Raw genomic sequence first — 24,806 nt, forward strand, 5'->3', positions numbered from 1 at the left:
GCCACGCGAGAGGTATGCACTGGGTGGCGCTGACGGAAGCGGTTGTACCAGCCACCGGTGAGAGACTTGTGGGTGGGGTCAATCGCACGCATGGTTGAGTGGCTTTGACCATGATGGCATTGCAGTCAGTTGGATGCCCGTCTTGTTGCATGGCAACAATCCAAGCTACAAGGTCGCTTTCGCAACTGGACGGGAGCGCAGTCTTTGGTCCCGGGCGCATTGGAGTATGGTTGCGACACCACTTGTTGGCGCGAACAGCTTTCATGATTGTGTTGTATGGAATGCGTGAGGCCGTAGCAACACGCTTGCCACAAGCACCGTGACGACTTGGTTAACGGCACCCTCTAGTTGCTGTGGAGTGTACTGGCGGCGACGTGAACGACAAGGTCGTTCACCAGGTTCATTCATTGAGGCGCGAAACGTTGAGTGTTGTGACATGCATACATTGATTGGTTTAAGGAGGTTTTGCCGCTAAATTCGTAAGCTTATGATTGGGTACTTTTCGTGCACCATAGAATGTCGGTGCACCTTAGATTGGTCTTTTACGTTAGTACAGTAGTTTCGGCAATCCAGCGTATGTGTACCATACAGTTACTGGCTCTAGTGCTATTCGGATTCCGGATATGAGACCCGATCTTCGAATCCAAGGGACATCGAACTAATTTACAACGTGATGGTGGGGCGGATGCGCAAGGAGAAACCATCATTGACATAGAAGCGATACGTAGGCCACGACATCTGCATTCGCGAGATCACGTGCGGCATTGAGGAAGAAAGCCAAGCCAGCGAAGAAGGTACGTGACACACACCGACAAAAGAGGTTGCTTCCTTGATGTGATGGCATTAGGCACTGGACGATGAGCAGATGGAGGAAATTAAAGAAGCGTTTAGTCTATTCGACACGGATGGAAGTGGGTCGATTGATGCCCGTGAGTTGAAGGCGGCAATGCGGGCGTTGGGGTTCCAAGTGAAGAAGGCGGAGGTCCGGAAAATGATCGCCGACATTGACAAGGATGAAAATGGCACGATCGAGTTCGAGAACTTTGTCGAAATGATGACAAGTCGCATGGTTCGCGCACGTGCCGCTACCAGTGCATCTCATGTAATGGCCGTTTCCATAGAACTCGAGGGACACGAAAGAAGAGGTGGCCAAAATCTTCAAACTGTTTGACGACGACAACGTACGTAGCATTTTCCATCATCCTCGGCGGCCCATGCTGTGACTAGACGGGGAAAATCTCGTTCAAGAATTTGAAGCGCGTGTGCACAGAGCTGGGGGAAAACCTCACGGACGAAGAGATGCAGGTGCGATCATACGAACACTAGAGGCAGGCCATCTCAAGGTTGTCTCCAGGAAATGATCGACGAGGCCGACCGGGATGGCGATGGTCTCATCAACGAAGTATGCAAGCATACTTCCGTCATCGCCGAGTCTCAGCGTTCTCGCTTGTAGGACGAATTCTTTCGTGTGATGAAGAAGCGATCTGGAAACCCTCTGGACGATTTGGACAGCGATGACGACTAGACTTGGAATCGGAAGGCTGGGTCTGGAACTAACGCCATGTCATGTAAAGAATGCTTCCTTGCTCGCGAGCATATACTTGCATGGTTCGGCACCGTTCACCAATTGCCACAGCCAGTTCGGAACCCACTCGAGCGAATAGTGTGCCTCTTGCAACAATATTTAGAAAGAGTTAAGTGCACCGTTGGACTCAGCAACCGACCGTGCATGGCACATTACAAGTCGTAGTCACATCGCAGCCGTCACGAGCTACGCAGTCAAGTTTGTTCAATCAGCGCTTGATTGATTCTGGTCAGGCGGAGTCTTGACATAAGCGGTGTCATCCTGTTGGTTTGCAACTGTGATGTCAATGGGAGAGTCCCCAGGCAATGACGACGACCCTTGCTGCCGTTGCAAAGCCCGCAGTTCCCGTTGTGCTTGCTGTTGCTGGGCAAGTTGCTCCTGGCTTTCGCGGTCCAGTCGTTCCTTCTCGAACTGCGATTCTTCCTGTTCCATTCGTTTCTGTCGTCGCGTTTCTCGGTCGATTTTCAACGCCACTCGTTGCTCGCGAAGGGCTGCCAACTTTTTCGCCTGTTGTTCGCGCTCTCGCTCCATGCTCGCCAGCAACTCGACGCGCTTTTGTTCTGTCTCATGTGACCCCGTGACGATTCAACACACACTCTCTACAAGTCTTGTACCTGCGCGCGCCTCCTCTTCAGCCTGCGCCTGGGCTTTTCGCTGGCTCTCATCCTCAAACTTCTCCAGCGCTTTCACTTGAATGCGCGCTGATCGCTTCCTAGGCATCGCTTCCAAGATCGCCTACATTCACCACCACATTCCACATCATCAACGCCTCCTCTACTGTGTGCACGACTTACGCGCTTCAACGCCCTGTCTTCGTTCTTCTGCTCCTCGATGCGATCCTGTCTCATCAACTCGAGCATAGCGTCGAGATGATCGATCAGAGACGACTCTCCTGGCCACTTCTTGCCCTTCTTCGCTGCGATAGAGCCAAAGGCTTCCCGCATCGACTGCACCGACTCGAGACCCTTGGCCCACAGCTGCCACACCTTCCCTTCGTCCGCCTTTGGATCGTCCGAGAGCCGATACACTCTTCGTTCCTGTCCTTGCATCAGACCAAGACGCGACACAGTCACATACGAGGTAGAACTGTGGGTAAAAAAAGTACTGATTGCCACATCGATCGACCCCAATGGGAGTCACGCGCAAGTCATCGTCCTGCATTTCTCGAATGTATTCCCTACGCCAACGATAGCGTGATGAGTCCGAGCGTCCTTGTTGCTGCGCCACGAACAAGTTGCCTGGTTGCTGCACCACTGTTTCGCACAAACTCAACAACACTTTACAACGAAGACTGGGCGACAGGTCCTTGTACTCACTCGTCTACAAAACGTCAGTGAGCACCTACGAGCTTACAGCGAGTCGTTGTCATCTAACCTGCAAAGGGTTTTGGCTGCCAAGCGGCTTCAAACTCGTCGTGATGGTCGTGAGAAGCACCGCATCGTCGTCATTCAAACCGATCGTATCAAGCGAATCGTTGTCATCGTCGACGTCGTCGGCAGAGGCTGTGGGTTGACGGGCCTTGGCCTTGTCCTTCAACGCATTCCACTTTCTATATCGTTCAGAGTAGAACTCCTGCAGCCGCTTGCTCCACCAGTCGTATGCGAGACCCAATCCACAGTTCAGTCGTTCGCGCTCTTTCTTGCCGAGAAGAAGCTTCGTGAACACGTCCTCAAGCACTGCGCTGGTTGTGGGGTTCAGCAGCGCCGCCTCGTATTCCCGAAGCGAGTTGTACACCTTCAATTTCAAAGGCTGCTGCAGAAGCCATAGAATATGACACGCTGCAGGTAGCTGCCACATCCCTCGAAGCTCTGCAAGGTCGTTGAAATCGATGGTCGTCCCATGCCACTCGGCACCGTCTTCGTCGTAGAACGGCGTTCCAATGAGCTTCAGCACGCTTTCCGGCACACTGGGTACATTCACATCCTTGAGCGAGGCGGACTTTAACGATTTCTTCGACCTCGCAGTAGCCACGTCCTTTGCAGGAGATGTCGGTTCGTCGTCTTCATCGTATGCTGGTTGTGCCGACCGAGGTTTTTTGCTCCTCGATGGTGTCTGTCGTGCCCCCTTTCGTGGTGGCTGCCGCAACGGCGCAACCTTGACCTTCTTTGCGGCGCTTTCCACCTGAAACAGCGTTGGCTTGACGCGCTTTCGCTTCTCCCAGAGCATCAACGACGGATTAGGGTCACTCATGATGCTGCCGGCGCCACAAACTGTCCAACGTTGTTTCGATATTTGACTTAATTAAGTCCGCTCCTCCTAAGTACTAAACATTCGCTAAAGTAAGCAAGAGTACAAACCACTCGATAAAGTGCTATCTGAGAAAGTACCTTCTGCCTGTGTTCCTTCGCCATTCACTTCCATCCTTCTTGCTGAGTTTATCGAGATGGCAACGATTCCCAACTTCACCAACTTCAGTAAGTCTATTCCTCGCGCGAAAACCGCGGAAGAAGCGGTAAGGAAGTCATGTCCTTATGCGGATATCTTTGTTGAGTAGATGCTTTTGAAGATGCTGCCGACAATTCGGGCATGGGCGGCGGCAAGGTGCACGTTCGGGTACAACAACGGAACGGGCGCAAGTGTATCTCGACTGTGCAAGGCCTCGCCGATGACTTGGATATCAAGCGCATATTGAAGGCATTCAAGAAGAACTTCAGTTGCAACGGTGCCATCGTCAAGGACGAAGAGTCAGGCGAAGTCATTCAGCTCTCCGGTGATCAACGCACAAACGTCAAGGCGTTCCTAGTCGACCAAGAAATCTGCACGGAAGCCCAGATCCAACTTCACGGGTTCTAGATGCGACGAATTGTATTACGATAACTATACCTTACCCTCCATCGCGCCCCTTTGTGTGATCTGGTCGCACATGGGCATGGATTTCCCGCTGGACACCTCCCACGATATGAAAAGTCGCGCTGACAGGACACCGGCTAGTGACAGGGCGGAAGGAAGACCGTTGGTGCGGTCAGTATGGTGGTCCATATTTCATTGCCACAGGCACGACCCTACTCTAGATATTTACTTCAAGCGATGTTCGACTTGGAACGTCATTTGGTCGAACATGTCTTGTGTTTCGGGCTGCCAAATGCCTTGGATTGTTGGTCGCTTCGAGATCACGGGCGCGTTGATTTTGGTCATCTTGCGGCCACTCGTGTCGCGCATGCGCTGCATCTGCGAGAGCACAAACGGGATGTCTTGGTTCTTGACGTCACACACCTTTTTTTCGTTCGTGATGTACTCGCCGATCAGAATCGGGTGCTTGTTGCTCTTGACTTCCGTCGCAAAAGACACCTGAGGGTTCTCGTTCACGAACGATAGAAAGCGGGAGTCCTTGAGCATTTCCCGCACGTTCTTGCTGCTGCCGCCATATTGGCAGTATCGAATGGTAAGCTTCTGCAGTTGCCACACACCGCGAGTCGCCATGCCTGCCGCCTTGTTCAGGAAATGAGTATAGGCGATCTCTGCCAGTTATTCGACCCTTTATTAGTGTGAGCGCGGGGCTTGAAATAGTGTAATTAATTTTGCATTCTACCCTCATTAACGCGGGTTTCGAATACTGACATCTTTGCTGCAACGAACCTCCCACGCCATTTCGCCCACGCAGGTCCTCGTGCTACCCAGCACGAACGAGGTATTGCCATGGGACCAGCAGAGATGCCACGAAAGCTTTTGACCCGCTCTACCTCTGCCGTGCCGCCTCTTTGATGAGTGAAGACGTTTCTCCATCCTAGCTAGTACTACTAGAAGTCGATGAATTTGGCGTCTCTCCCAGCTGCTACAATCCTGTGCAAAAGGCGCAATGATTTGCATGCTTGGTTATTAAAATACTACGTAGTATTGAATATTACTAAATGCTGTTGGCTTGTAAAAACATCGTGAACAGGTGTTTGCGACAGCCAATGGGACCGCATTACTTAGTCCTGTTGAGGTCACTGAAGCACTTGCCCGCGCCGAGGCCGACGGCGCCATCAGCTCCCTCACGGTCAACATGTTCGGCGACCCAGTTCAGTACATCCCATCTACACCTCCCTTGAGACTGCGTGTGAAGCCCACAAAGTCCAAGAAAAAACTCAGCCGTACAACCAAGGAGCAAGGCGAACTCCTGTTTCGCAAATACGGCAACGGCTGCAACAACCAGCTCGGTGAGCTACGGCCTGTAGCGCCAAGTCATGACGACAACGAGGACAACGACTCGTGCAGGACCTTACAAACCATGCCGTACGACGTCGCGGCGACCAAGATTCAACTCGCATGGCGCTGCCACTTCTCGAGAGAGTTGAAGTCGCGTCTCCAAGCTCAAGTTGGCCGACCAGCGCAGCTCCAAATCCACGAAATCCATGTGTCCGACAAATGGATACGTCTAGGCGTGTACTGCATCGTGACAGTGCTGCGGCGTCCGTATGGCCCTCTCATGTACCAATACAAGTCAGAGATGACCAAGACGAAGATGTTGTCAAAACAACCGCCATTCTTCGTCCCGATCATGTCGAGCAAGTACGATGTCATCGTGACCGTAGTAGCAGAGCCGTCCAAGCTCCAGTACCCCATCTTCCTCGGCCAGGCGATTCTGCATGTCGAGGACTGGTGGACATCTTTCAACCAAATCCAGCGCGTGTCATTCCAAACGTATCGGTATCCTGTGGACATTCAACTTCAGAATTCGGATCGGCTGCTGGATGGTCACGTCGGCTTAAGCGTGGTGTCGCTGAACGCCTCCATGACGTCGTTCTCGGGCCAGTTGGCCGTTCGCCCCAATACCGTCAGCAAAACCCTCGCAGCCATCAAGACTCGCATGGGGAAGTTGTACGTGAAGAACAGTTTATCCTATGAGTCGTCGCTCTCGTGGTGCCAAAATGGCCCCGACATTATTCAGTGGGGTGTCTTGACTGAGACGTTCCTGACCATCTACAACCAAGGGGCGTCGGTCCCGTGCAAGAACTTCGACCTGCGACGCATCCAACTCATCCACACCACGTCTCCACTACACGTGAAGCGGCACTATCTCAGAATCTACTACGAAGGCACCATCCACACGTTCGGCGTCGACTCGAGCTACGACTACGGCCAGTGGATCTACCGCATCGATGCAAACCGACGGAAGCTCCTCGTCCCTTAATTTAATCCATCGAATCGGAATTTTCATATTCAAGTATTTCTAACACGTTCAACTGAAATCCACCGTGCAGACTTTGAAAAAAGACGGAAATTTCTCGAATTTCGGCTGCATTTTGAGATGAAATTTGACAAGATGGCGTTGATTTTTCATGAGATATTTGAAGAACGGGCTTTTTTATGCGAAATTGCAGATCTGACTGACAACGCCTGGGGCACCTGACGGCCCTGATCGGACACCCCATGGCGATCGTAGAGTTGTGGGCTGCTTACAACTGCGGAACAAAGCCTTCGGGGAGACCACCCCCAAGTCTAGATGGGCTAAGGGATGCGGGCTTACTGCTGTCAACGCAACACCTCGCTCCAGACGCCCATGCCAAGCGCATTGTCGACGGCGTCAATTACCTCCTCGACCATGTCCAGCAACATGTGAACGACCCTTCGCCATCCCTCGTGCAATTGTTGGACCTAGTGCGCGCTGTGTTCGACGGGTTGAAGGCGACGAAGCAATTCGCAGCACTGGATACGACATGCAACGACCTCTTGCCCGTGCTCCTGTCGCTCGTGGATGTGCTCTTTTCTCGACGCAAGCCGCCTGCAGACGGGAAATTGCACAGTGCCGTGCTGAAATTTACGATGGATGTGCTCTTAGGGTACCAGCATTCGTCTGCTCTGTACTTAGGTGGTCGTGATCGGCTCTTGACTCATCTTGAGACGGTCGAGCAATGGCTCCAAGCACCCGACCACGCTCCGGATGACCGCGCGTTCCTTGGTCGTACCCTCGTCCTCACAGTATGCGGTCTTGCTCGCCTACACCCCAGTTGCAAACATTTGAATGTTGCCTTGTCCAAATTGGTTGCGAACTTGGGCCTCCACCACCCGACCGCGAGCGAGATCGACCACGCCATTCGCCAAGCGTCATGGGTTGTCCCATCTGAAGCCATTCGAAACGACTGCATTCCGACCGTAGAAGGTCTGTGGACGTTAGATGAAAATTCCATCGCGGACGCCCACACAAGCTCACGGACGAACCGCAACGCCGGCTCCGTTGTCCTCCGCCAAGTCAGCGCGTGCCACGGGGTATCCTTCGCTGCGACCGTACATGATTCGTACAACTCGGACAAGATGCTCCTGGAGCTCACGGGGGATGTCGTCTCGGAGCTCGAGTCCTGTGAACTTCGACGATTTCAAGGACAGTGGCAGTACGTTCTAGATGCGAACGCGCCCAACACAATGCAAGCCCCACTGCAGGAATGGTCGTGCCCCGTGTGCACAGTTACCAACAGCAGCAGCGCGCACGTGTGTACGACGTGCGGCGCTACAGCCCCGACCGTCGAGGGCCTGGGTAATTCGCCCCCGTCGGCTTCAAATCGCAGCAACCCAGCGCCGTTCTCTGCCAAGCTGCAGAGCAACGACGCAACGTTTATGGACGTGCTCTGGAGCCGTGGTGAGCAGCACGGCAAGTGGTTGGCCCGTCGCGAGCGCCAGCAGTCTGCCTTTGACCTCCGCATGTCGGCCGATGTGGATTTACGAGCATCAGTATACACGCCCCGCGGCGTCGCGTCCGACTGCCTCATCGTCGAGAAGAGCAACTTGCAGAGCAACTTTCCAACCAGCACGATTGAATTCTGGACCTGCTTGCCGCACGTGTTGCGACCGTGCCATCAAGTGGTTATGAGCAATGGAGAATTTACAGTCGGTATCACCCCGCAGGGCCATCTCGTGTGGCAGGTGGGACCGACAGAGCTGACTGCTCGTGATTTTGCAAGCGCCGCGCTGACTTCGTTTATTCATGTCGCGCTGGTGTGGCATGCGCAGTCGTATTGCCTTGTCGTGAACGGCCAAGTTGCCAGTCAAGTCCCGCGCCGTCCAGGTCACACTCCTGCCAAAGTTCTCGTGTTGGGGGGCGCTCCGACAGCCCCCATTGCCACTTCCATCGGGCTCTTGAACCTTCCTCGGGTAGTCTATGGCGTCGATAGTTGTTTCCAAGGCAATTTGGTCGAGTTGCGCATGTGGTCCGCTGCCATGAACGTCGAAACACTGGCACAACGCTCGCGGGTCGCGTTGCACGGGGACGAAGCCGACTTGGTCGCGTACTTTCCACTGGTAGGCGACACCCTCCACCGAGACTTCACCCGCCACGGCAATCACGCGAGTTGGTTGGACGAGTACCACCGCATCGAGTCTGCGTCGAGCGCCACATTGCCAATTTCTGCCGTGGATCTCGCCAATCTGCCGTCGCAAGGCCATCGCTGGCGCTCGACCCATGGATTCAGCTTCTTTGGCCACGTAGTGCCAGCCCACGATCACTTGGAATTGCACTCTGGATCTGCCGTTTGGTTTGAAGAGTCGGTGAATCTGTCGTCCCATGCAGGGTTCCACACCGACCTCGTGTTGTCGTCTGCTCAGCCGTCGTCGTCTGTGTGCGTCGCCTGGAGCAGTGTGTCGTTCTGGGACTTGAAACCTTTCATTGACGAAGCTACCCTCATCCACACCCATGCCGTCCCTGGCAGAGCAGCCCAGCGCGCCTTGTTTGTTCAAGTTTCGACGTCTTCTAGCTCCCCGTCCAACACCCCCAACACGACCGTTGGGGTTTTTGTTTGGGCCAACAAGGCCCTGCACTGCTTGAGTGTGGTGCACACCGTCGCAAGCCGTTCAATCGACCCACCAACGATTCGACTCGCGTACACCGGCACGACGCTGTCGGCTCTGTTGAACAACCGCCTCGTCTCGGTCCTTTCGTTGGACCTCCGTGCCGTGCTTGGCTCCGACTTGAAGCGCACTCGCGTTGGGCTTGTGAGTCCGCATGAATTGAACGCCACTCTGAGCCTGGCCAGTTGGTCTTTTAGCGTTGAACCGCCCCACGACACGCCAGGCCACGTCTCCGCGATCCGTGCTGTCTATGGGCTGGATCCCCCCGCTGTCGACGACGCCGACGCGTCCACGGAGGAAGACATCGTGCGCTGCACCAAGCATCTCACGGACGGCAGCGCGATCATTCAAGAGCTCTACATGTGCCAAACATGCAACTCGAACCTCGTCTTTTGCGTTCCTTGTGCGTCCATCTGCCATCAAGGTCACGAACTCGTCTGGATGGGCAAGGTAAACGGCGCATGCGGGTGCCACACCCGCGGACCCGAGACGTGTCAGTGTTATGCCGTGCCCGCTTCCGCCCGCGGATCCCCGGATTTCAACTTGTGGCGGTGCCCCCAGTGCACGGTCGTGAACGCCACGTCCGTCTCGATATGCTCGGTGTGCTCATGCAAATCCCCGCTGCCGTCCACGATGCCGTCGTCGCCACTACATCCAGCAGGTCTCGTCCCTGTGGCAGAGGCCACTGGTGAGTGGTCCTGTCCGGCGTGCACCATGCTCAACGAATGGACCTGGTCCAAGTGTTCGATTTGCGATACCGCCCGGCCGGTGGGTACGTCGCCTTTGCCAACGTCGGCCTCTCCAACCAACGATGGCATCTTGAGCTTGTACCACGCTGCCGCCGAAGTCGCTGGCCCATGGGCCTGCGGTGCCTGCACCATGCACAACCAAGCGTCCGATGTCAAGTGCTCGACCTGCGGGACCATGAAACCAGTGCCACTGGCCATGCCTGTCGCCATTCCTGTACCAACCACCCCGACCATGCCAGACCAAACCGTGACGATGGTGTCGCAAGCGCTAGACCAACACGCGGCGCACTGGCTGGACAAGAAGCGCGAACTTCTCGAGCACAAAAAGCGCCTTTTGCCAGCCCACAGCCTCGGTGGGCTACAAGTCGAAGTGTGGGAAACGTCACAAGGCGTCATGACTGTGCACTTTGGCGACCACTTTGTCGGAGACATTGTGCACGGCCAGTACACTGAGACATCGGACGGCGCCGTGAGCGGGGTCCTGAAGACTCTAGACCACCGGTTGGAACTGCGTGGTACGTACAAGCCAAACGCCACCGCGCAAGACAATGCGTGTGTGCTGGTATGGACGTCCCTTCGGCAATTCGAGGGCTACTGGTACCGTGGCGACGGCACCGGTATTTGGAAGTGCGAGTACACGCCATTGACAACCCAAATCCGCGGGCTGCGCGCCGAGGACGTACCGTTTCACTCGGGCCTGGTCAACATGCAGCAAGGACTCACGAACGTGTGCTACCAAAACAGCTTCCTCCAGATCTTGTTTATGACGCACGCGCTGCGCGACCAAGTGCTGGCGAGCCCCGAGCCTGTCCCCAACGCAACGTTGCAGACGCTCCAAGTGCTCTTTGCGCGCATGCTGGTGACGCACGCTCCATCGCTGGCCACACACGACCTCCAAAAGGTTCTCCCGACAACGTTTCAAGCGGGCCGACAGCAAGACGTGTGCGATTTCGCCCACTTTCTGGTCGAGAGCATCTCGGCCGGATTTGACGACGCGATTCACCGCCTCCTCGGCGGCACACAAGCCACGATTGTCGCATGCAAGGCGCCCGACTGCAACCACGTCAGCGTCACGACAGAGTACTTTTGGGAGCTCCTGCTCAACATGGTCGACCTCCGGTACACGCCGATCACAAACATTTGTGGGGTCCACGGCACCTCGCTCCGCATCCCGACGCCCCGCAACTTTGACCGGCTCAACTACGACCTGAATAAAGATCGCACGGGGGCGCCGTACGTGTTTTTGTGTGTCCAGCGGGACGAGCGCGCGACGCCGATCACGGACATTACCGTCAAGGTGTGCGATGCCAACGACCCCAAGCCAACGTTGAGCGGGTATACCCGTGTCGAGTTGGACCTGAACATGGGAACAAGCACGAACAGCCGTGGCGGGAATGCGTCGCCATTCAAGAATGCGGCGTCGGGCGCCGCTACCACCGAAACGATCCCGGGCCGAAAGAAACAAGTCTATCTGTTTTACGCGAGCGACCCGACCGGATCGCCCATCACGGACTTGACTGTCATCTACGGCCACGACGCCGTGCCAGACGGGTTCAAGGTGATTCGAGTGGACCTGAACCAAGGGGAAGGCGCCAAGGTCTTTCTCTGCTACCGTTGCGACATGCCAGTCACCGACATCAAGCTCGTCACCCAGGGGCTGCCTGGCTACAAGATGATTGATCGGTCGCTGCAGCTCGCAGAGGTTGGTCGTTGTCTGACTGCCCCATGTGTTGAAAAACTTGTTTCGGTAGGGCCATGGGTCGCAGTACCTTGCTCACACGGATGGCGGCACGGGTCCGTGCATTACTGGCCTTCGCCTCGTGCCGGAAGAAGATGTTGCTGCATACGAAACCGCGGCATGGGAAGATTTGAAGTTGAGCTGGTCGTCTCCGTTGGCCGAAACATGTCCCAGCACGCCACAGAAGCAGCATCTCATGCTCCAGCGCGGCCACGGCAACCCGTTGTACGCGATCGAAGTGTTTCGAAGCCCGCAGATGGTGCCCAAGTACAGCGACTACGAAACGATCTCGGTGCTGGCGCCGCCGCCAGTCGCGGAGCTCACGCCGGATCTGTTGCTGGGCGAATGGAACGGTGGCGACGATGTCGACCGCGCTTTCCGCGCCGTCAAATTTACCCACACGGCGCCGAATCTTAGCCCGTCCTACGTCGTGTCGGGTGCGTTTGGAAAAAACCACGGGCGCATCACGGGCATCGTGCAATCGCATCACGTCCATACCCATGTGCTGTGGGGATCCTGGACAGACTCGACGATCAAGACGCCGCAGCTCGTCCATCTTGTCTTTCGCGACATGAACCCGACTGGTGGCGGAGCAACCATTCTTGTCGACGGGGTTGTCGGGGACGGCAAAGCGAAGCTCGTCAATTTCCGCGCGACGCAAGTGTCCAACCAAGTGGCGCCGATCCTCCGACCGATTACAGACCTCCTGATTGCCCGCGGCGAGGAAGCCCGCGCGCTGCCGCCAGGGGCATCGATTTTGTGCTGTCTCCATAGCGACCTGTTCCTGGTCGTCCGGCGGGACCACGGCGCCGCGCCCGTCCAGGACGTGTGCGTCGTGTACGGTGGCATCGACCCGATCCCAGACGACTACACGTGCATGGACGCCACGGTGGGCGGCGCCAGCGCCAACCTCAACCCAACGTCCAAAGACGTATGCATTTTCATTTGTTTCAAGCGCGATGACGCGGCGCCAGGTTTGTCCGATATCGTGGTCCTTACGACTCCGACCGTTCCTGTGGGCTACACGAAGCTCCAGCACACGCCGCTCGGCATGGACGCGTCGTTAGTCCAGAACAAAGCCATCCATTTGGCCATCAAACGGATGGACACGAGCGCACCGACTTGTGTGGTCGACCATGCGTTGAACGGTCAGTATGATACGTCGTTGTGGGGCCGCATGAACGTGACGGTGCTGGAATCCGTTCGATCGACCGAACTGCTCGGCAACTTGTACGTCACGGCGGCGGGCATGTCGTCGGGGGCAGGCGCGTCCGGAGTCGTGCGAGGGGTTGTGTACCCAGTTGGGACTAAGCTCAGGTGCGTCGGGCTGTGGGAAGCTGCACCAGGGCACAGTCTGTTGTCGTACAACAAGACGGTGGCGGCCACAAGTGGCGTGAGTGTGTTTGGCTTTGACTTTTCCCTCCATGGCGATCGCGGCATCGACGGCGGCATCCCGGTCGCGGACGGGTGGTGGAGCCGGCAGGGCGCGGAGACGGGCAAGTGGACGTTAATCAAGGACTGCTACGTCCAGGTCGCGTACAAGAAGGACTACGGGAGCGAGTGGCTCGACGGCAAGCTCATCTCGTCCGAGCGCGTGTCGAAACACTCGGTGGCGTCGTTGCTGCATCGGTTTGGATCGGCCAAGACGCTCGGCGGCGACTTTACGTGCAGCGGGTGCCACCAGCGCGCCGAATCGCGAGTCCACTCGGTGGTCATGACCCCCCCCGCGCATCTCATCTTGACGTTCAAGCGCATGCACTACGACTGGAAGGTCCAAAAGACATGCAAGAGCCTCCACGATGTGTCGTTCCCGGCCTTCATGACGCTGCCGCCGCTCTCCCCCGAAGACGCAACGACGCTCAGCGATGCCGACACCCCGTTCGAAACGAGCCCGCGCGCGTATGGCCTCTATGGCGTGTTGGTGCACAGCGGGCTCAGCGCCAACTCGGGCCACTACTACAGCTTTTGCCGGTCGACGTCGTCGAACCAGCTCCATCTCGAAGACGACCCGGCCGCGCCGTGGATCAAATTCAACGACATGAACGTGACCACGACAAACTGGAGCGACATGAATGCGTGCGTCGAGAGCTCCGTGTCCGATTCGGTGTACTTGCTCTTTTACAAACGCCTGGACAACCACGGCGACGATGCCGACGCGACCACGCACGACGAAGAAGCGATGCTGCTTGCCAAGGCCATGTCGCTGTCCATGTCGACGCACGAGATCCCGGCGGGGGGTGCCGACGCCGTGTTGTTTGCGGCGCAAACGACACGGCTTGTCGACGAGGTACGTTGTGGACAGAGCCTGGATTGCATCGTTGACGCGTTGCCACCATGTAGATTCAACGAGCACACGCGTCGTTCCTTCTCGAGACAGTGCCGCGTCGAAGCGGCCCGGAGACGCTCGCCGACTGGCACGAGTGGCTGCAATCGCACCACCGCATTGACGACCCGCAGCTATGGACCGCGGTGGCCCACGCGATCCGCAAGTGAAGCCGGCAAGCGATGCCAGTACGAGGACGTAGGAGCCGCGAACCTCAGTAATTTAGTACACACTCGATTCCGTACCACACACACTCGCGTTGGCGGTGCGTCTGGTCGAAATGGACGGCTGCCGTTGCACGGAATGACAGTTTCATCGGTGAAACGGCGCGTCGTTTGGGTCTGAACACTGGACCAGCTCGCCCTCGTCAGCACCATCGTCTCTCGTCATGAGTGCCGACGTCGCCGCCCCGTCGTCGGTGCCGTTCTCGGACGGACTGAGTCGCATTGACCGGACCGGCGACAACTCTGGATTTGCCTTCACCGCCCTCGATCTCGTCGTGAGTGCTTGGTCATGTCCGTGGTGGGGATCTCGTGCTTGTGGTAGGACAAAGGCATCGCGTCGCTGGACCCGATCCGAGCATTCCCCCACGTCATGTTCGTCAACGTGTCCAAGAACAATCTAACGGACGTCACGGACGCGTTGGCGGCGCTCGACTACCTCGTCAGCGTCAACTTGTCGGAGAACCACCTCGCGACCTTTCCCAAGTTCAAACACGCTTTTCTCAAGGTGCGTGCCGTGCGGCACGATAGCCCCTGACACCACCACCACGACTAGGACGTCGACCTGTCCAAGAACCAGCTCACGACCCTCGAGGATGCCGAGGGCCACAGCATTGTGTCGCTCAAGCTGAACGGTACGAGACTCTCACTGGATCTGGCACGCAACGATCGCGCAGGCAACCAGCTCTCAGCCATGGATGGGCTGGCCAACCTGCCTGCGCTCAAGTCGGTGGAGCTTGCGCGAAACAACATCGCCGCCATCTCGTTGCCGACCGACATGCCCAACGTCGACCACCTCGTCCTCGTACCGCTTGTCCGCGCCCCCGTCCGTACGTCACGTGGAACGTAGAGCGAAAACAAACTCACGACGCTCGCCGGCCTCGAAGCGTTTCCGAACATTGCGTCGCTCAGCATCGACCTGAACCAAGTAAGCCGCCGCCTTTGATGTCTGCCGTTCCTGACGCCGTCGTCTAGCTGGCCACACTCGACGTCCTGACGACGCTGCAGCAGTTCCAGTTCCTCACCGACGTCGACCTCACAGGTAGACCGTGCCTGCCTCCCTTCCCGACCAACGTCCTGGCGCAGGCAATGCCGTGACCGAGCTCGAGTCGTACAGACTGGACATGCTTTTGCTCCTTCCACGGATAAAGAAACTTGACGGGATCTTCATCACGGACGACGAGCGCGTCCAGGCGATCGCGCTCAAAAAGCAGCGAGACGCCGCCGCCGCCGCCGAGGACGACGCCACAGGGTAGCCATCTCGTTGTCGCGGCGGTCCGGGCGTCGTCCATCGTCCAGCCAACACGCCGCTCACGTTGCCAACCCCTACTGCTATCACGTGTCGAATTAAAACTGTGCTTTACTGGTTCTCGTCTTCTTTCGGATTCAATCGAATCATGTCGTCGATGCGCAGAATCGTAATCGCCGCCTCCGTCGCGAATCGCAAGCTCTTGATCTTGCTGATCGCGGGCTCGACGACGCCGGCCGCCAAGTTGTCGCGCACATTGCCTCGCTGCAAGTCGAGGCCCGAGAATCGCAGGGCCGTCTGCGCCGCGTCTGTCTGACTAGTGTTGTGGTGGGCCCGCAGCCGCGCCACGAGCTCGGACGCGTCTTTGGCCGCGTTCACGGCCAGCGTCTTAGGGATCACGAGCAACGCGTCGGCAAACTCGGCAATCGCGAGCTGTTCTCGGGACCCGAGCGTCGTTGCGTACGTTTCCAGGTAGATCGAGAGCGCAGACTCGACGGCGCCGCCGCCGGCCACCAACTGGTTCGACTCGAGCATGCGCTTGACCACCATGAGCGAATCATGCAGCGATCGGTCCATTTCGTCCAGCAACATCTCGTTCGCACCACGCAAGACGACGGTCGTCGCTTGACGGTTGGCACAGCCCTTGATGTAAATGAGCTCGCCGTCCCCAACGCGCTCTTCACTGACTTCGGCCGCCGTCCCGAGCGACGCCGCGTCAAACGTTTCGCCGCCGTCCATGTCGGCCAGCGTGAGCACGACTTGGCCGCCAGTGGCCTTGGCGATGCGGCGCAAGTCTTCCTTCTTGCAGCGGCGAACACCCATGCACCCCGCTTCCACAAAGTACTTCATGCAAAGGTCGTCGATGCCTTTGGTCGTCAAGATGACGTTCGCACCGGCGTCCAGGATCTTCTGAATGCGCTCTTTCGTGATGTCAACTTCGCGCTGTCGGATCTGGTCCAGTTCCTTTGGGTCGTTCACGACCATCTGCACCCCCATCTGCATCTTGTGTCGCTGCAAGTCAAAGTCCAACAACGCGATCTTTGCCGGTCGCACAGACGTAGGCATCGCCTGCGACGCTCGCGTGCAGTTCAAAGCAAACCCGTCCACGAGTTGAGACTCCAGCGCGCTCTTCCCGTGGGCCTTGAGCACGTTGATCGCACTCACAGGGTACTTGGTGACAACTTTCCCCTTGGCGCCTTCTTCAGTCGTCTTGACCGAAGTGACTGCGTCTACGACCAGGTTCGCAAAGAATTCACTCTCGGGACCAATGATCTTGGAGCTCATGGACGTCTTGGCAGCGTTCACGAGGGACGTGCGTCCAAGCGAGTCGACTGGCACGCTCAGATGCTCCTTAATGTACTTGACAGCTTCGCGCATTGCCAAACGGTAGCCAGAGATGATGGATGTGGGATGGATCTTGTTTTGAACAAGTTCGTTCGCGCGCTTGAGCAGCTCGGCCGCAATGATCACAACGGACGTCGTGCCGTCACCGACTTCTTGATCTTGCAGCCCCGCCAATTCAACGAGAACTTTGCCGGCAGGATGCTCGACTTCCAGCATCTTCAAAATGGTCGCGCCATCGTTCGTGATGGTCACGTCACCGATGTTATCCACCTACATGTGAAAGCAACCGGCACTGTCAGGGGAGAAGCGAACTCAACTGCATATGTGCAAAGAGGGTGGCGAATCAAGGACTCATTCAGGAGACAGGAGAACGTACCAACATCTTGTCCAGACCCACAGGGCCCAGGGAAGACTTGACGATGTTCGCGATGGCAAGCGCCGCCGTCACATTCTGTTCCCGGACATCCTTGCCCGACGTTCGCTTTCCATCTACCACCAGATCCATGGCAGCCGCAGTCTCAAATAAAATGCCACCCTGCCACTTTTGATCTGCTACGACCAAGTGTATACTCAAATCAAGCCAATTTGGTCGAAAAACGAAACCTTTAAAAACAAATATACCGAGAATTCTTCCTGGACATTGTGACACTGTTTTTCATGTGTCGTGGACTATTTTGTCTCTCTCTCTCCAGCAAAATGAGACACGAGGAGTCGAATATTTTGAGTGGAATATGATACTATTTCCAGGAGTTTTGATACTACTTTCAGTGTCAAAATAGAAACCTTTTAATCGCTCCACGACAACAACCCCGACAAGGCAAGGGTGTACCATGCGTCTGCGCGCATCGCGTCGTGGCGGCGGCGTGCGCGCCTTTAACCGACGCATCGTTCTTCCTGCAACAACGAGCCGTGCATTGCCATGACGCTCAGTCATCTTCGCCATCTTCGGGTTGATACAGGAGCTGGCACATCTTCATCTGAAAGCGTTTCGCGTACTGGTTCGGATGGATCGCGGAGATGCCGCGCCCGTTCTTCTGCAGCACGTGCACCTTGTACACTCGCTCCAACTGCTTGCTCAGCGTCCATCGCTGAAGAATGTCGATGATGCCGATGTAGTACGCGCTCGGACCGGACACGACGTCGGCATTGTACCGGTGGTTCACGTATCCAAAGCCGCTGGATGGGTTGTAGCTGTCTGTTATGTCGGCATCGTCATCGCGCGCAAGGGACGACTCGAGGCGTTTGTTGGACGAAAGCGAATGGGACTCGAATCGACTCCGATGCGTCAACTGTGGCGAGGCATCCCACCGAGTGAAGCTTCCATGCACCTTCGACGTTGGTCCAGGTGAGTCGTTGCCTCGGCGGTACGTTCGATGATCGTCGCCCTTGGTGATCTTAAACTGCGAGTAGTGCATCCCAATCAACAGACTGTAGTCCATGATGCCCTGGACAGATATCAAGTCGACGTCGTCCCTCGTCCGTGAGTCTCTCGTACCAGCCCACAGAGAAAGTCGCTGTCCCGCGCGATCTGCTTGAGCACTGCATGGGACGTCTCTACAGCGTTCACCCCCCCCACATGCATGACACACCGTCTTTCGAGCTCATCGTTACCTCGGGGCAGCTTGATGCGCTTCTTCAAGTCGTTGTCCCTCAGCGTAATGTCAGGATAGTGTTCGCCGACGCTCGAGCTGCACGCTTCCTGGCCCCCAAACACGAACTGCCTGTTGCAGTTTGCGCACCGATACTTCTCGTTGATGACGCAGACGGGGGCGTTGCGGTCGATCCAGGAGCCCTTGATGTCGTACCGGCGATGAATGACCTCGCGCGATGGAAAGATGTTGGCCATCACGACCACGTAAAACATCTTGCCGTACAGCTTCATCGCGTGGACGCCGTAGAAGCGCGGGAGGAGCGTAGAAGGGTTCCACTTGAGGTATTGCACATACGCTGGCATGATCGAGATCAAGAACGATTTTTCGCCCTTCGTCATGCTCTTGACAAGGAATCGTCGATTGCTGGTTGTAAAGACAAACGCGCCGCTGCGGCCTTCGCTCAGCCGCTCGTTGGCCGTCGACCGAAAGCTCCGGAGATACTCGTGGTCGTCAATGTCGCTGAGCGCGCGGACCGTGGCAAATATGCGCGGTTGAAAGTCCTCAAAGTGCATTTCTTCCATCGGGCGCAAGCGAAGATGCCGCCGGACGTCGAAATCGACGCTCGACACGGATGTCGACCGCTGCTTGGGGTCCCAGTCCAACGCGAACGACTGGTTTGTCCGGATCGATCGATGCAGCAGCAGGTAGTGCTCGACGGCATCCACGATCCCCTTGGTCGCCATCTGAATGAGTTGGCGACGGAGCGCCAGGTTCAGCTGCGGTTTCAGGAGCTCGTCCGCGTTCTCGACAGTCCACTCGTCCGAGCCGCGACGGTGGTATGATGCATGGCCCGGAGAAACGCACAAGATGGCCGCGAGGTCGCGGCCGTTGGTGAGGACCCACACGAGGATGTTGAGGAGGCTTCGCGCGGCATGCACAAACGCGTGAAGGTGCACGACATGGAACGATTCCGCGGACGTCCTGCGGTTGCTTGTGAGCGTGGCCAAGGAAAACGAAGGCGGCGCACACGTACGGACTCCACACGGTGGACGCGACGAGGGCGAGCGCGATCAACGACCACGAAATGTACGTCACGCTGGCGAGAAGCCCGTGCGCGAGGACCTTCTTGCGCGTGTCAAATGTTTCTTCGAGGCCAGTCGCGAGGCGCCTGGCGGCGGCAACGTAACAAGACGAGGGATATCGGCGGACGGACGTACCGCTGGACGTAGACGAAGCAGCCAAAGGACACGAGCATGGAGCACGCAACAGACACGTAGTAGATAACCCATGACATTTGGATCTTGTGGTGAATGACAGGGAGCGATGCGAGAAGGAGCGATGGCGACGGCGACGCGGACGGCAGGACCACACTGCCGACGACACCGAGGAGCACCGAGCAGAGGCGGTAGACCTGCAGGTTGTACGAGAAGGACGAGAACGGATTCGTGACCGACTGGATCAGGTCCACAGACATGGCGCAGAACCAAAACTCGCCGGCGAAGAGGAGCCCTAGGGTGGATGGAGAACGAGTCGATAACACACGTGCGGCGCGACCGACCTTGAGCGATGGAAGTTGTTTGCGACGGGCCCATCGGCGACCAAGCATGCACAAACTGCACGATGTTGACCAGGGCGAGGGCGAGATCGATGACACTAGGCATCCGCTGAGTCGGCGCAGTCGATCGTCCTGGACGACGTACGTTTTGTGCACGATGAGCTGATTCGGGTACTTGCGCAGCCGTGCGCATTCGGAATAGCTGGCGAGGATCGAGAGTGAAAAGAGGCATGACACTCCCGCGCCGGCAACCATGAACTGGTCCGTCGCAGTGCACAACGCCCCCGCAGTGACACCAACGCCCGTACCCAACACGACGAGAAACACCGAGAAGAGCAGTGCGTTCCGAGACTTCTCCAGCATCTTCTGCTTGCTCTCTCGTTCGTCCAAAGTACTCGGACCCTCGAAGCTGCTTTCGCTGCCTTCCGAGCTGCGACGCAGATGGTCACGTAGACTCTTGGAGCTCGACGTACGACCCGTGCATCCTAAGCTAGTCCTCCTTGTCATGATGCGTCATGCATCAAGACCTACCTCCTGGACTTTTGAAGGAGCGGCCGCAATTCGATGCCGTCCTCGTCGCTTGGCGACCGCGGGTACTTCGTTGCCTCCGCCGGCATGTCGGCCGTCGCCACCTCTTCAATTGAAACGGTGCAGGTTCACTCTCAATACTGCTGGTCGAGTGTCACTCTTTTTTTAATACACAATTTATCTCAATATTTGTATGTGATTCCATGACAGACAAAAAAATACGATGCAACAACGACGCCGTCTTTTTAAGCGAGGAGGCCGGCGCCGCCAGGGCTGGGTGGATGAAGCTGCGGCCGTGATCCCCAATGCCAAGAAGATACAGCGGATGAGAGCGTTCTAGCTGGGGTACTTGATGCCTCCTGCACGACGGATTCCTTCTCCACTGGCGTTGGGTTGTCGGTTGGGTCCAGTGCGACAGAAGCCATGGACACCTTTCGTCCGTGTTCTCCGTCATGACTCGGGGGACCTGACGCAGCGGTGGTCTCAGACATGGTATTCTTGCGAAAGCCCTTTGCTTCCACTTCGCCCTGGAGTTGCCAAACGCGCTCGAGATCCACAACGTGCGCCTCCGTGACTCGCTGGAACGCCGCGTTCTTCACCTTGACGGCGAGCAATATGCACACGATCGCCGCGTATGTGTGCCATGCTTCCAAGCACGTTTCGACGCTGACAGCGCTCGACAGGAGGACGCACTCAAGATCTCCTCTTAAGTGCAACAGGTACGCAGCCAAGTTTCTCTGGGAGCCGCTTCGCTGGAGCATCCCGTCCACGATGGCCTCGACCACTTCTTTCTTCATGTGCCAGTGGCGCGCAATCGTGTGCAACAGCTTTCGACTTTCCGCGGCCTGCCGACGCAGCGCCGGGTGGAGCCCGATGTCGTCCGGGCTCGCTTGCAGCTGCTTGTTCCGCAGGAGCCGCAGCATCAACTCTTGAAAAGTTGCAAACGTCATGCTCGCCGTCGCCTTGTCGACGACAGTGGACCTGGCCATGGCATGCTGGAAGAGCTGCTTGAGCTCCCGCGCCGTCGGTGCTTGCGGCAGCTGCACCAGGGGACGAACAAACTCGTCCAGCGAGATCGCACCGTCGCCGTCCAGATCCATCTCTTGGAATCGATTCACGACCCAGAGTTGCCACAGGCACGTCATCCTGGCTTCGGCATGGTGAACGCAAAGCAAGTCGAAAAAATCGGTGAAGAGCACCAGAATCGGCGTGTTTGGTGTTGCTGGCGGCGGTGCAGCAGGCGCCATCGGCATGTTCTTGCCAGGACTTGGCGCGGTTGGACCAGTGCTCGACACATTGTGGCGGCGTGCGAAGGATGGAGGTCGCATGGCGCGAAGGTGGAGCTGGGCGACGAAAGTCGCGTAGGCGGCGGCCTTGGCGGGGTCTTCGTGGTTCTCGCCGACCCGAAACAGTGTGTGAGCACATTTGAGCGCGTGCGGGAGGTCGACGACGTAGCGATGCGAGCGAGAATCCAGGAACGGCGGGCATACGCTGCGCAAGTAACAATAAAAGCGAAGGTCTTGCTTGGGCCGAGCCCCATTGAGAAAGCACTGGAAGAGCAGCACGTCGTCGTCGGCCAGCGCATGCGCCTGGACAGCCGTCGCCAGGTCACCGATCGCTTGATCGACGAGGGACGTCAACCCAAACTGACACTGAAAGTGCTCGTACACGGTGTCGCACATGTTGGCCGTGGGAATCGCAGCCTTGACCATGTCTCGCTCGTGGAGGTACTCGGCGGGTGCGAGCCACGTGCAGAAGACGACGTGGGACGGCGCCGCGACCTGCGCATCTTCATCGGTGGCTCGAATCGTATCGTAGATGGCTCCCATGAGTTGCTTGAGCCAATCAAGCGGTCGGGGACCGCGCTGTTGAACGGCGTCGTCCACGCGAATTCTGCTCAGCAGCGATGCCGTCGCATGGACAGTCGACGCACCACTAGACGGAGGCACGGTGGGTTCGGTGGAGTGTGGCCTTGTGGGGGACGCATGGCCTGCAGTCTGACTGTGACATCCGTTCACTTCGTGTGCCGACAAAGACGAAGCGACGCCGCCACCTCGACGTGGGGACGCCACCTTTCCCTGCCAGTGCCGCGTTGCCCGTATCGACTTGATCGAGTCGATCAAATCGCGCGCGGTCCGCACGGTGCCTTTTGCATTGTCGAAACGACCCGAATTGCCGTCGCCGGGCAAGTGCCAGTCGTCGGCGTCGTCGTCGTCCTCTTCGACGTGGGTCAGAGCCTGTGCTGCCTGCTGCGCCTCCAAGTCTTTGACATGCCTTCGTGCTGCATTCAGTTCTTCTTGAAGCTTGGCTTCCCGCTTGCGCATTTTCGCTGCTCGCTCGTGAATCAAGCGGAGACCAACGCTCACACTTGCGCACAGATTGTCCAGACGCATTCTCGACGACTCGTCTTCTTCGTGTGGAGGGTCGTCCACCGCGACGTCGGGCACTGCTTGGGTTTTGTTGGCTTGCTCGCCTTTTCCGTCGCCGCCGCCCATGTCGGTGCCGGTCTCTTGCTGGTCGTTTGTGGTATGCGTTGGTGAAAGGAGTCCTTCGATTCGCCGCACTTGCGACTGGTACGTTTGGACATTCGCCATCAACTTTGCCACCGCCGCGGTTTTTTCTTGCACTTTCTCGGCAACTTCCGAGTCCACAAGCTTAAATTGCCCAACGACGTCGGCCAGCTTGGCTTCACGCAGCGTTTGATTGCGTTTCAAGAAGCGCCGCGCACTTCGCTGCATGTGTTGGATCGCCGACAGCTGATGGGCCCTTTTCTTCCACATCGCGAGCACCCGTCGCCGGTTTGCCGCTTTCTTGCACTCGACCCGCCCTCGAAATATACGCTGGATGCGCGTGGCAGCGTCGTTGCGCTGCTTGATGCGCGTGGCATGCCTCTGCAGCTTGCGACACCTGTACCCACGGTACACTGCCTGAATCTTGGCCACCGACTGGAGCTTCTTCGAGTCGCTCCCGATGTCGACACTCAGACGCTTCAGATTGATGTTGCCCAGGAACGTGCTTCGCCGTGTGCTTTCCCTCTTCGGGTCGCGGCAGAGCTCGTAGCAGAACGAGCAGATAAACTCCTCCGGCTCCGAGTCGTCGTCGTCACTGCAATTTGGTTATGACCGATCAAGAAACGACATCAAATTCCACCAATCACGGTGTACAAAACCATTCATTTCAGCCAATCAAAAATCAGAAATGTCTCGTACAAGCGACATCGCCATTGCAAAATGCCACACCGACCCACACAACACGGCACGCAACATGACCAACGTACCGATCGAAGGACGATGCAGGATCATCGCTGTCGCAAGCGTTGGCAGGCAAAAGGCTGACTGTAGGATTGGATTGCGCATCTGTGTACGACTCGCGATGTCGCGTCGGCTGGGGAGAAGGCAGAGATGCCTTCGCGTAGTCGTTGATCGTGACCTCCATCGCTCGCATGGACGCCAGCACTCGTTGGAACACGTCGTGCAGTCGATCTTGAATTGTGCGGAGTAGGGTGCCTTGGTCGCGGCAGACAAACGTGAGCTGTCGAATGAGTTCAGAGAAGCACACAGAGTACACTTCCCACTCCTTGGTGCAATACTCAGCCGAGTACGTCACACTCGGGTGGCTTGTGCAAGTGCCATTGTCTCCATCGTCGTCTTCGTCGTCGTTGCTGTTGTGAGGGGCACGAGGCGCCTGGTGCTGCTGCTCCTGCTTGAGTTTGGCTTCCATTTTTGCCAACGCGTCCCGCAGGTGCAGAACTTCCGCGCGCGTGTGCGGTTCCAGGGACGGAAACACGACCGTTTCCCACATGGATCCATTGAACGTCGACGCATATTGATTCGACGGGCCTTTTGGAAGGATGCTCGTCTCAACGACGTAGAACTCGCGCGGGATCAAGCTGTAGTCGTGTGCATCATTGCCAGCGACGATGCCTTCACTGGCAAGCAGCCCCGCTTGCTCGACGCGGTGGTGCTGGAGGCTCGGATGTGTGGTTCGATGATGGTGAGCTCGATCTTTCCTGAAGCCACCAGGCCTTGCGCGCGCCGGTGAAGGCATCTCTAGCCGCGGCAGCATCGCCCTATCCTTGCGGCGGCGTCGATGGTATTCTTAGACTTTTCCTTTCGGCAACGTTTCAAAAGGTGCACCCATTCAATAAAGTATTTGACTATT

General features: G+C 57.1%; 10 protein-coding genes across 13 annotated transcripts; 5 read left to right on the forward strand and 5 right to left on the reverse strand.

The window, feature by feature from the left end:
• Positions 1-673: 673 nt before the first annotated feature.
• On the forward strand, positions 674-1,596 carry H310_11893 (hypothetical protein; the record flags this gene model as incomplete). The annotated part of the gene is made up of 7 exons (XM_008878726.1): positions 674-676; positions 729-794; positions 848-1,069; positions 1,122-1,181; positions 1,228-1,305; positions 1,355-1,402; positions 1,454-1,596. The coding sequence occupies 7 exons, from the start codon at positions 674-676 to the stop codon at positions 1,523-1,525; spliced, it is 549 nt and encodes a 182-aa protein (XP_008876948.1). The 3' UTR covers positions 1,526-1,596.
• H310_11894 lies at positions 1,583-3,804 on the reverse strand. Of its 2 annotated transcripts, XM_008878727.1 has the most exons (6): positions 2,960-3,804; positions 2,817-2,905; positions 2,663-2,762; positions 2,380-2,622; positions 2,200-2,320; positions 1,583-2,145 (listed from the first exon to the last, which is right to left on the reverse strand). In XM_008878727.1, the coding sequence occupies exons 1-6, from the start codon at positions 3,773-3,775 to the stop codon at positions 1,790-1,792; spliced, it is 1,725 nt and encodes a 574-aa protein (XP_008876949.1). In that variant the 5' UTR covers positions 3,776-3,804; the 3' UTR covers positions 1,583-1,789. The 2 variants fall into 2 exon arrangements, with proteins under 2 accessions (XP_008876949.1, XP_008876950.1); XM_008878728.1 differs by having other exon boundaries at positions 2,663-2,905.
• A 164-nt stretch (positions 3,805-3,968) lies between these two features.
• On the forward strand, positions 3,969-4,378 carry H310_11895 (translation initiation factor SUI1; the record flags this gene model as incomplete). Its single annotated transcript, XM_008878729.1, has 2 exons — positions 3,969-3,999; positions 4,080-4,378. 2 exons carry the CDS (start codon positions 3,969-3,971, stop codon positions 4,376-4,378), a joined length of 330 nt encoding a protein of 109 aa, XP_008876951.1.
• Positions 4,373-5,046, reverse strand: H310_11896 (hypothetical protein). Its single transcript, XM_008878730.1, has one exon. It carries the CDS (start codon positions 5,003-5,005, stop codon positions 4,601-4,603), a length of 405 nt encoding a protein of 134 aa, XP_008876952.1. The 5' UTR covers positions 5,006-5,046; the 3' UTR covers positions 4,373-4,600.
• A 458-nt stretch (positions 5,047-5,504) lies between these two features.
• H310_11897 (hypothetical protein) lies at positions 5,505-6,732 on the forward strand. The gene has a single exon (XM_008878731.1). It carries the CDS (start codon positions 5,571-5,573, stop codon positions 6,696-6,698), a length of 1,128 nt encoding a protein of 375 aa, XP_008876953.1. The 5' UTR covers positions 5,505-5,570; the 3' UTR covers positions 6,699-6,732.
• A 163-nt stretch (positions 6,733-6,895) lies between these two features.
• H310_11898 lies at positions 6,896-14,450 on the forward strand. 2 transcript variants are annotated; one of them, XM_008878733.1, is made up of 3 exons: positions 6,896-11,797; positions 11,847-14,120; positions 14,174-14,450. In XM_008878733.1, the coding sequence occupies exons 1-3, from the start codon at positions 6,938-6,940 to the stop codon at positions 14,324-14,326; spliced, it is 7,287 nt and encodes a 2,428-aa protein (XP_008876955.1). In that variant the 5' UTR covers positions 6,896-6,937; the 3' UTR covers positions 14,327-14,450. The 2 variants fall into 2 exon arrangements, with proteins under 2 accessions (XP_008876955.1, XP_008876954.1); XM_008878732.1 differs by having other exon boundaries at positions 6,896-14,120.
• A 94-nt stretch (positions 14,451-14,544) lies between these two features.
• H310_11899 (hypothetical protein) lies at positions 14,545-15,633 on the forward strand (the record flags this gene model as incomplete). Its single annotated transcript, XM_008878734.1, has 7 exons — positions 14,545-14,655; positions 14,703-14,885; positions 14,934-15,012; positions 15,055-15,182; positions 15,228-15,305; positions 15,353-15,419; positions 15,464-15,633. 7 exons carry the CDS (start codon positions 14,545-14,547, stop codon positions 15,631-15,633), a joined length of 816 nt encoding a protein of 271 aa, XP_008876956.1.
• Positions 15,634-15,643: 10 nt separating this feature from the next.
• On the reverse strand, positions 15,644-17,530 carry H310_11900 (T-complex protein 1, alpha subunit). The gene is made up of 2 exons (XM_008878735.1): positions 17,347-17,530; positions 15,644-17,240 (listed from the first exon to the last, which is right to left on the reverse strand). Exons 1-2 carry the CDS (start codon positions 17,473-17,475, stop codon positions 15,738-15,740), a joined length of 1,632 nt encoding a protein of 543 aa, XP_008876957.1. The 5' UTR covers positions 17,476-17,530; the 3' UTR covers positions 15,644-15,737.
• Positions 17,531-17,675: 145 nt separating this feature from the next.
• Positions 17,676-20,775, reverse strand: H310_11901. 2 transcript variants are annotated; one of them, XM_008878736.1, is made up of 8 exons: positions 20,649-20,775; positions 20,263-20,607; positions 20,121-20,215; positions 19,780-20,071; positions 19,596-19,730; positions 18,582-19,543; positions 18,466-18,524; positions 17,676-18,415 (listed from the first exon to the last, which is right to left on the reverse strand). In XM_008878736.1, exons 1-8 carry the CDS (start codon positions 20,732-20,734, stop codon positions 17,897-17,899), a joined length of 2,493 nt encoding a protein of 830 aa, XP_008876958.1. In that variant the 5' UTR covers positions 20,735-20,775; the 3' UTR covers positions 17,676-17,896. The 2 variants fall into 2 exon arrangements, with proteins under 2 accessions (XP_008876958.1, XP_008876959.1); XM_008878737.1 differs by having other exon boundaries at positions 18,466-19,543.
• A 14-nt stretch (positions 20,776-20,789) lies between these two features.
• On the reverse strand, positions 20,790-24,743 carry H310_11902 (hypothetical protein). Its single transcript, XM_008878738.1, has 2 exons — positions 23,923-24,743; positions 20,790-23,750 (listed from the first exon to the last, which is right to left on the reverse strand). Exons 1-2 carry the CDS (start codon positions 24,708-24,710, stop codon positions 20,891-20,893), a joined length of 3,648 nt encoding a protein of 1,215 aa, XP_008876960.1. The 5' UTR covers positions 24,711-24,743; the 3' UTR covers positions 20,790-20,890.
• Between the last annotated feature and the right edge of the window lie 63 nt (positions 24,744-24,806).

The sequence above is a fragment of the Aphanomyces invadans genome (genome assembly GCF_000520115.1).
Source record: "Aphanomyces invadans strain NJM9701 unplaced genomic scaffold supercont1.35, whole genome shotgun sequence".
NCBI classification, from domain to species: Eukaryota; Oomycota; class Saprolegniomycetes; order Saprolegniales; family Verrucalvaceae; genus Aphanomyces; species Aphanomyces invadans.

What these genes read in the sequence shown, in the direction of transcription:
- H310_11897 (XM_008878731.1), top strand. Translation starts at nt 5,571, where the DNA reads ATGTTCGGCGACCCAGTTCAGTACATCCCATCTACACCTCCCTTGAGA.
- H310_11900 (XM_008878735.1), bottom strand. Translation starts at nt 17,475, where the DNA reads ATGGATCTGGTGGTAGATGGAAAGCGAACGTCGGGCAAGGATGTCCGG. An exon ending in TGGGTCTGGACAAGATGTTG is followed by an intron (nt 17,241 to 17,346) that starts GTACGTTCTCCT and finishes TTTCACATGTAG; the next exon opens with GTGGATAACATCGGTGACGT.
- H310_11902 (XM_008878738.1), bottom strand. Translation starts at nt 24,710, where the DNA reads ATGCTGCCGCGGCTAGAGATGCCTTCACCGGCGCGCGCAAGGCCTGGT. An exon ending in CCTGCATCGTCCTTCGATCG is followed by an intron (nt 23,751 to 23,922) that starts GTACGTTGGTCA and finishes ACCAAATTGCAG; the next exon opens with TGACGACGACGACTCGGAGC.
- H310_11896 (XM_008878730.1), bottom strand. Translation starts at nt 5,005, where the DNA reads ATGGCGACTCGCGGTGTGTGGCAACTGCAGAAGCTTACCATTCGATAC.
- H310_11901 (XM_008878737.1), bottom strand. Translation starts at nt 20,734, where the DNA reads ATGCCGGCGGAGGCAACGAAGTACCCGCGGTCGCCAAGCGACGAGGAC. An exon ending in GCGTCCACCGTGTGGAGTCC is followed by an intron (nt 19,544 to 19,595) that starts GTACGTGTGCGC and finishes AAGCAACCGCAG; the next exon opens with GACGTCCGCGGAATCGTTCC. An exon ending in GCGACTTTCTCTGTGGGCTG is followed by an intron (nt 18,416 to 18,465) that starts GTACGAGAGACT and finishes ATATCTGTCCAG; the next exon opens with GGCATCATGGACTACAGTCT.
- H310_11898 (XM_008878733.1), top strand. Translation starts at nt 6,938, where the DNA reads ATGGCGATCGTAGAGTTGTGGGCTGCTTACAACTGCGGAACAAAGCCT. An exon ending in GGTCGCTGCAGCTCGCAGAG is followed by an intron (nt 11,798 to 11,846) that starts GTTGGTCGTTGT and finishes TTGTTTCGGTAG; the next exon opens with GGCCATGGGTCGCAGTACCT. An exon ending in CGACACGGCTTGTCGACGAG is followed by an intron (nt 14,121 to 14,173) that starts GTACGTTGTGGA and finishes GCCACCATGTAG; the next exon opens with ATTCAACGAGCACACGCGTC.
- H310_11894 (XM_008878728.1), bottom strand. Translation starts at nt 3,775, where the DNA reads ATGAGTGACCCTAATCCGTCGTTGATGCTCTGGGAGAAGCGAAAGCGC. An exon ending in GCAGCCAAAACCCTTTGCAG is followed by an intron (nt 2,906 to 2,959) that starts GTTAGATGACAA and finishes GACGTTTTGTAG; the next exon opens with ACGAGTGAGTACAAGGACCT. An exon ending in TGAAGAGGAGGCGCGCGCAG is followed by an intron (nt 2,146 to 2,199) that starts GTACAAGACTTG and finishes CACATGAGACAG; the next exon opens with AACAAAAGCGCGTCGAGTTG.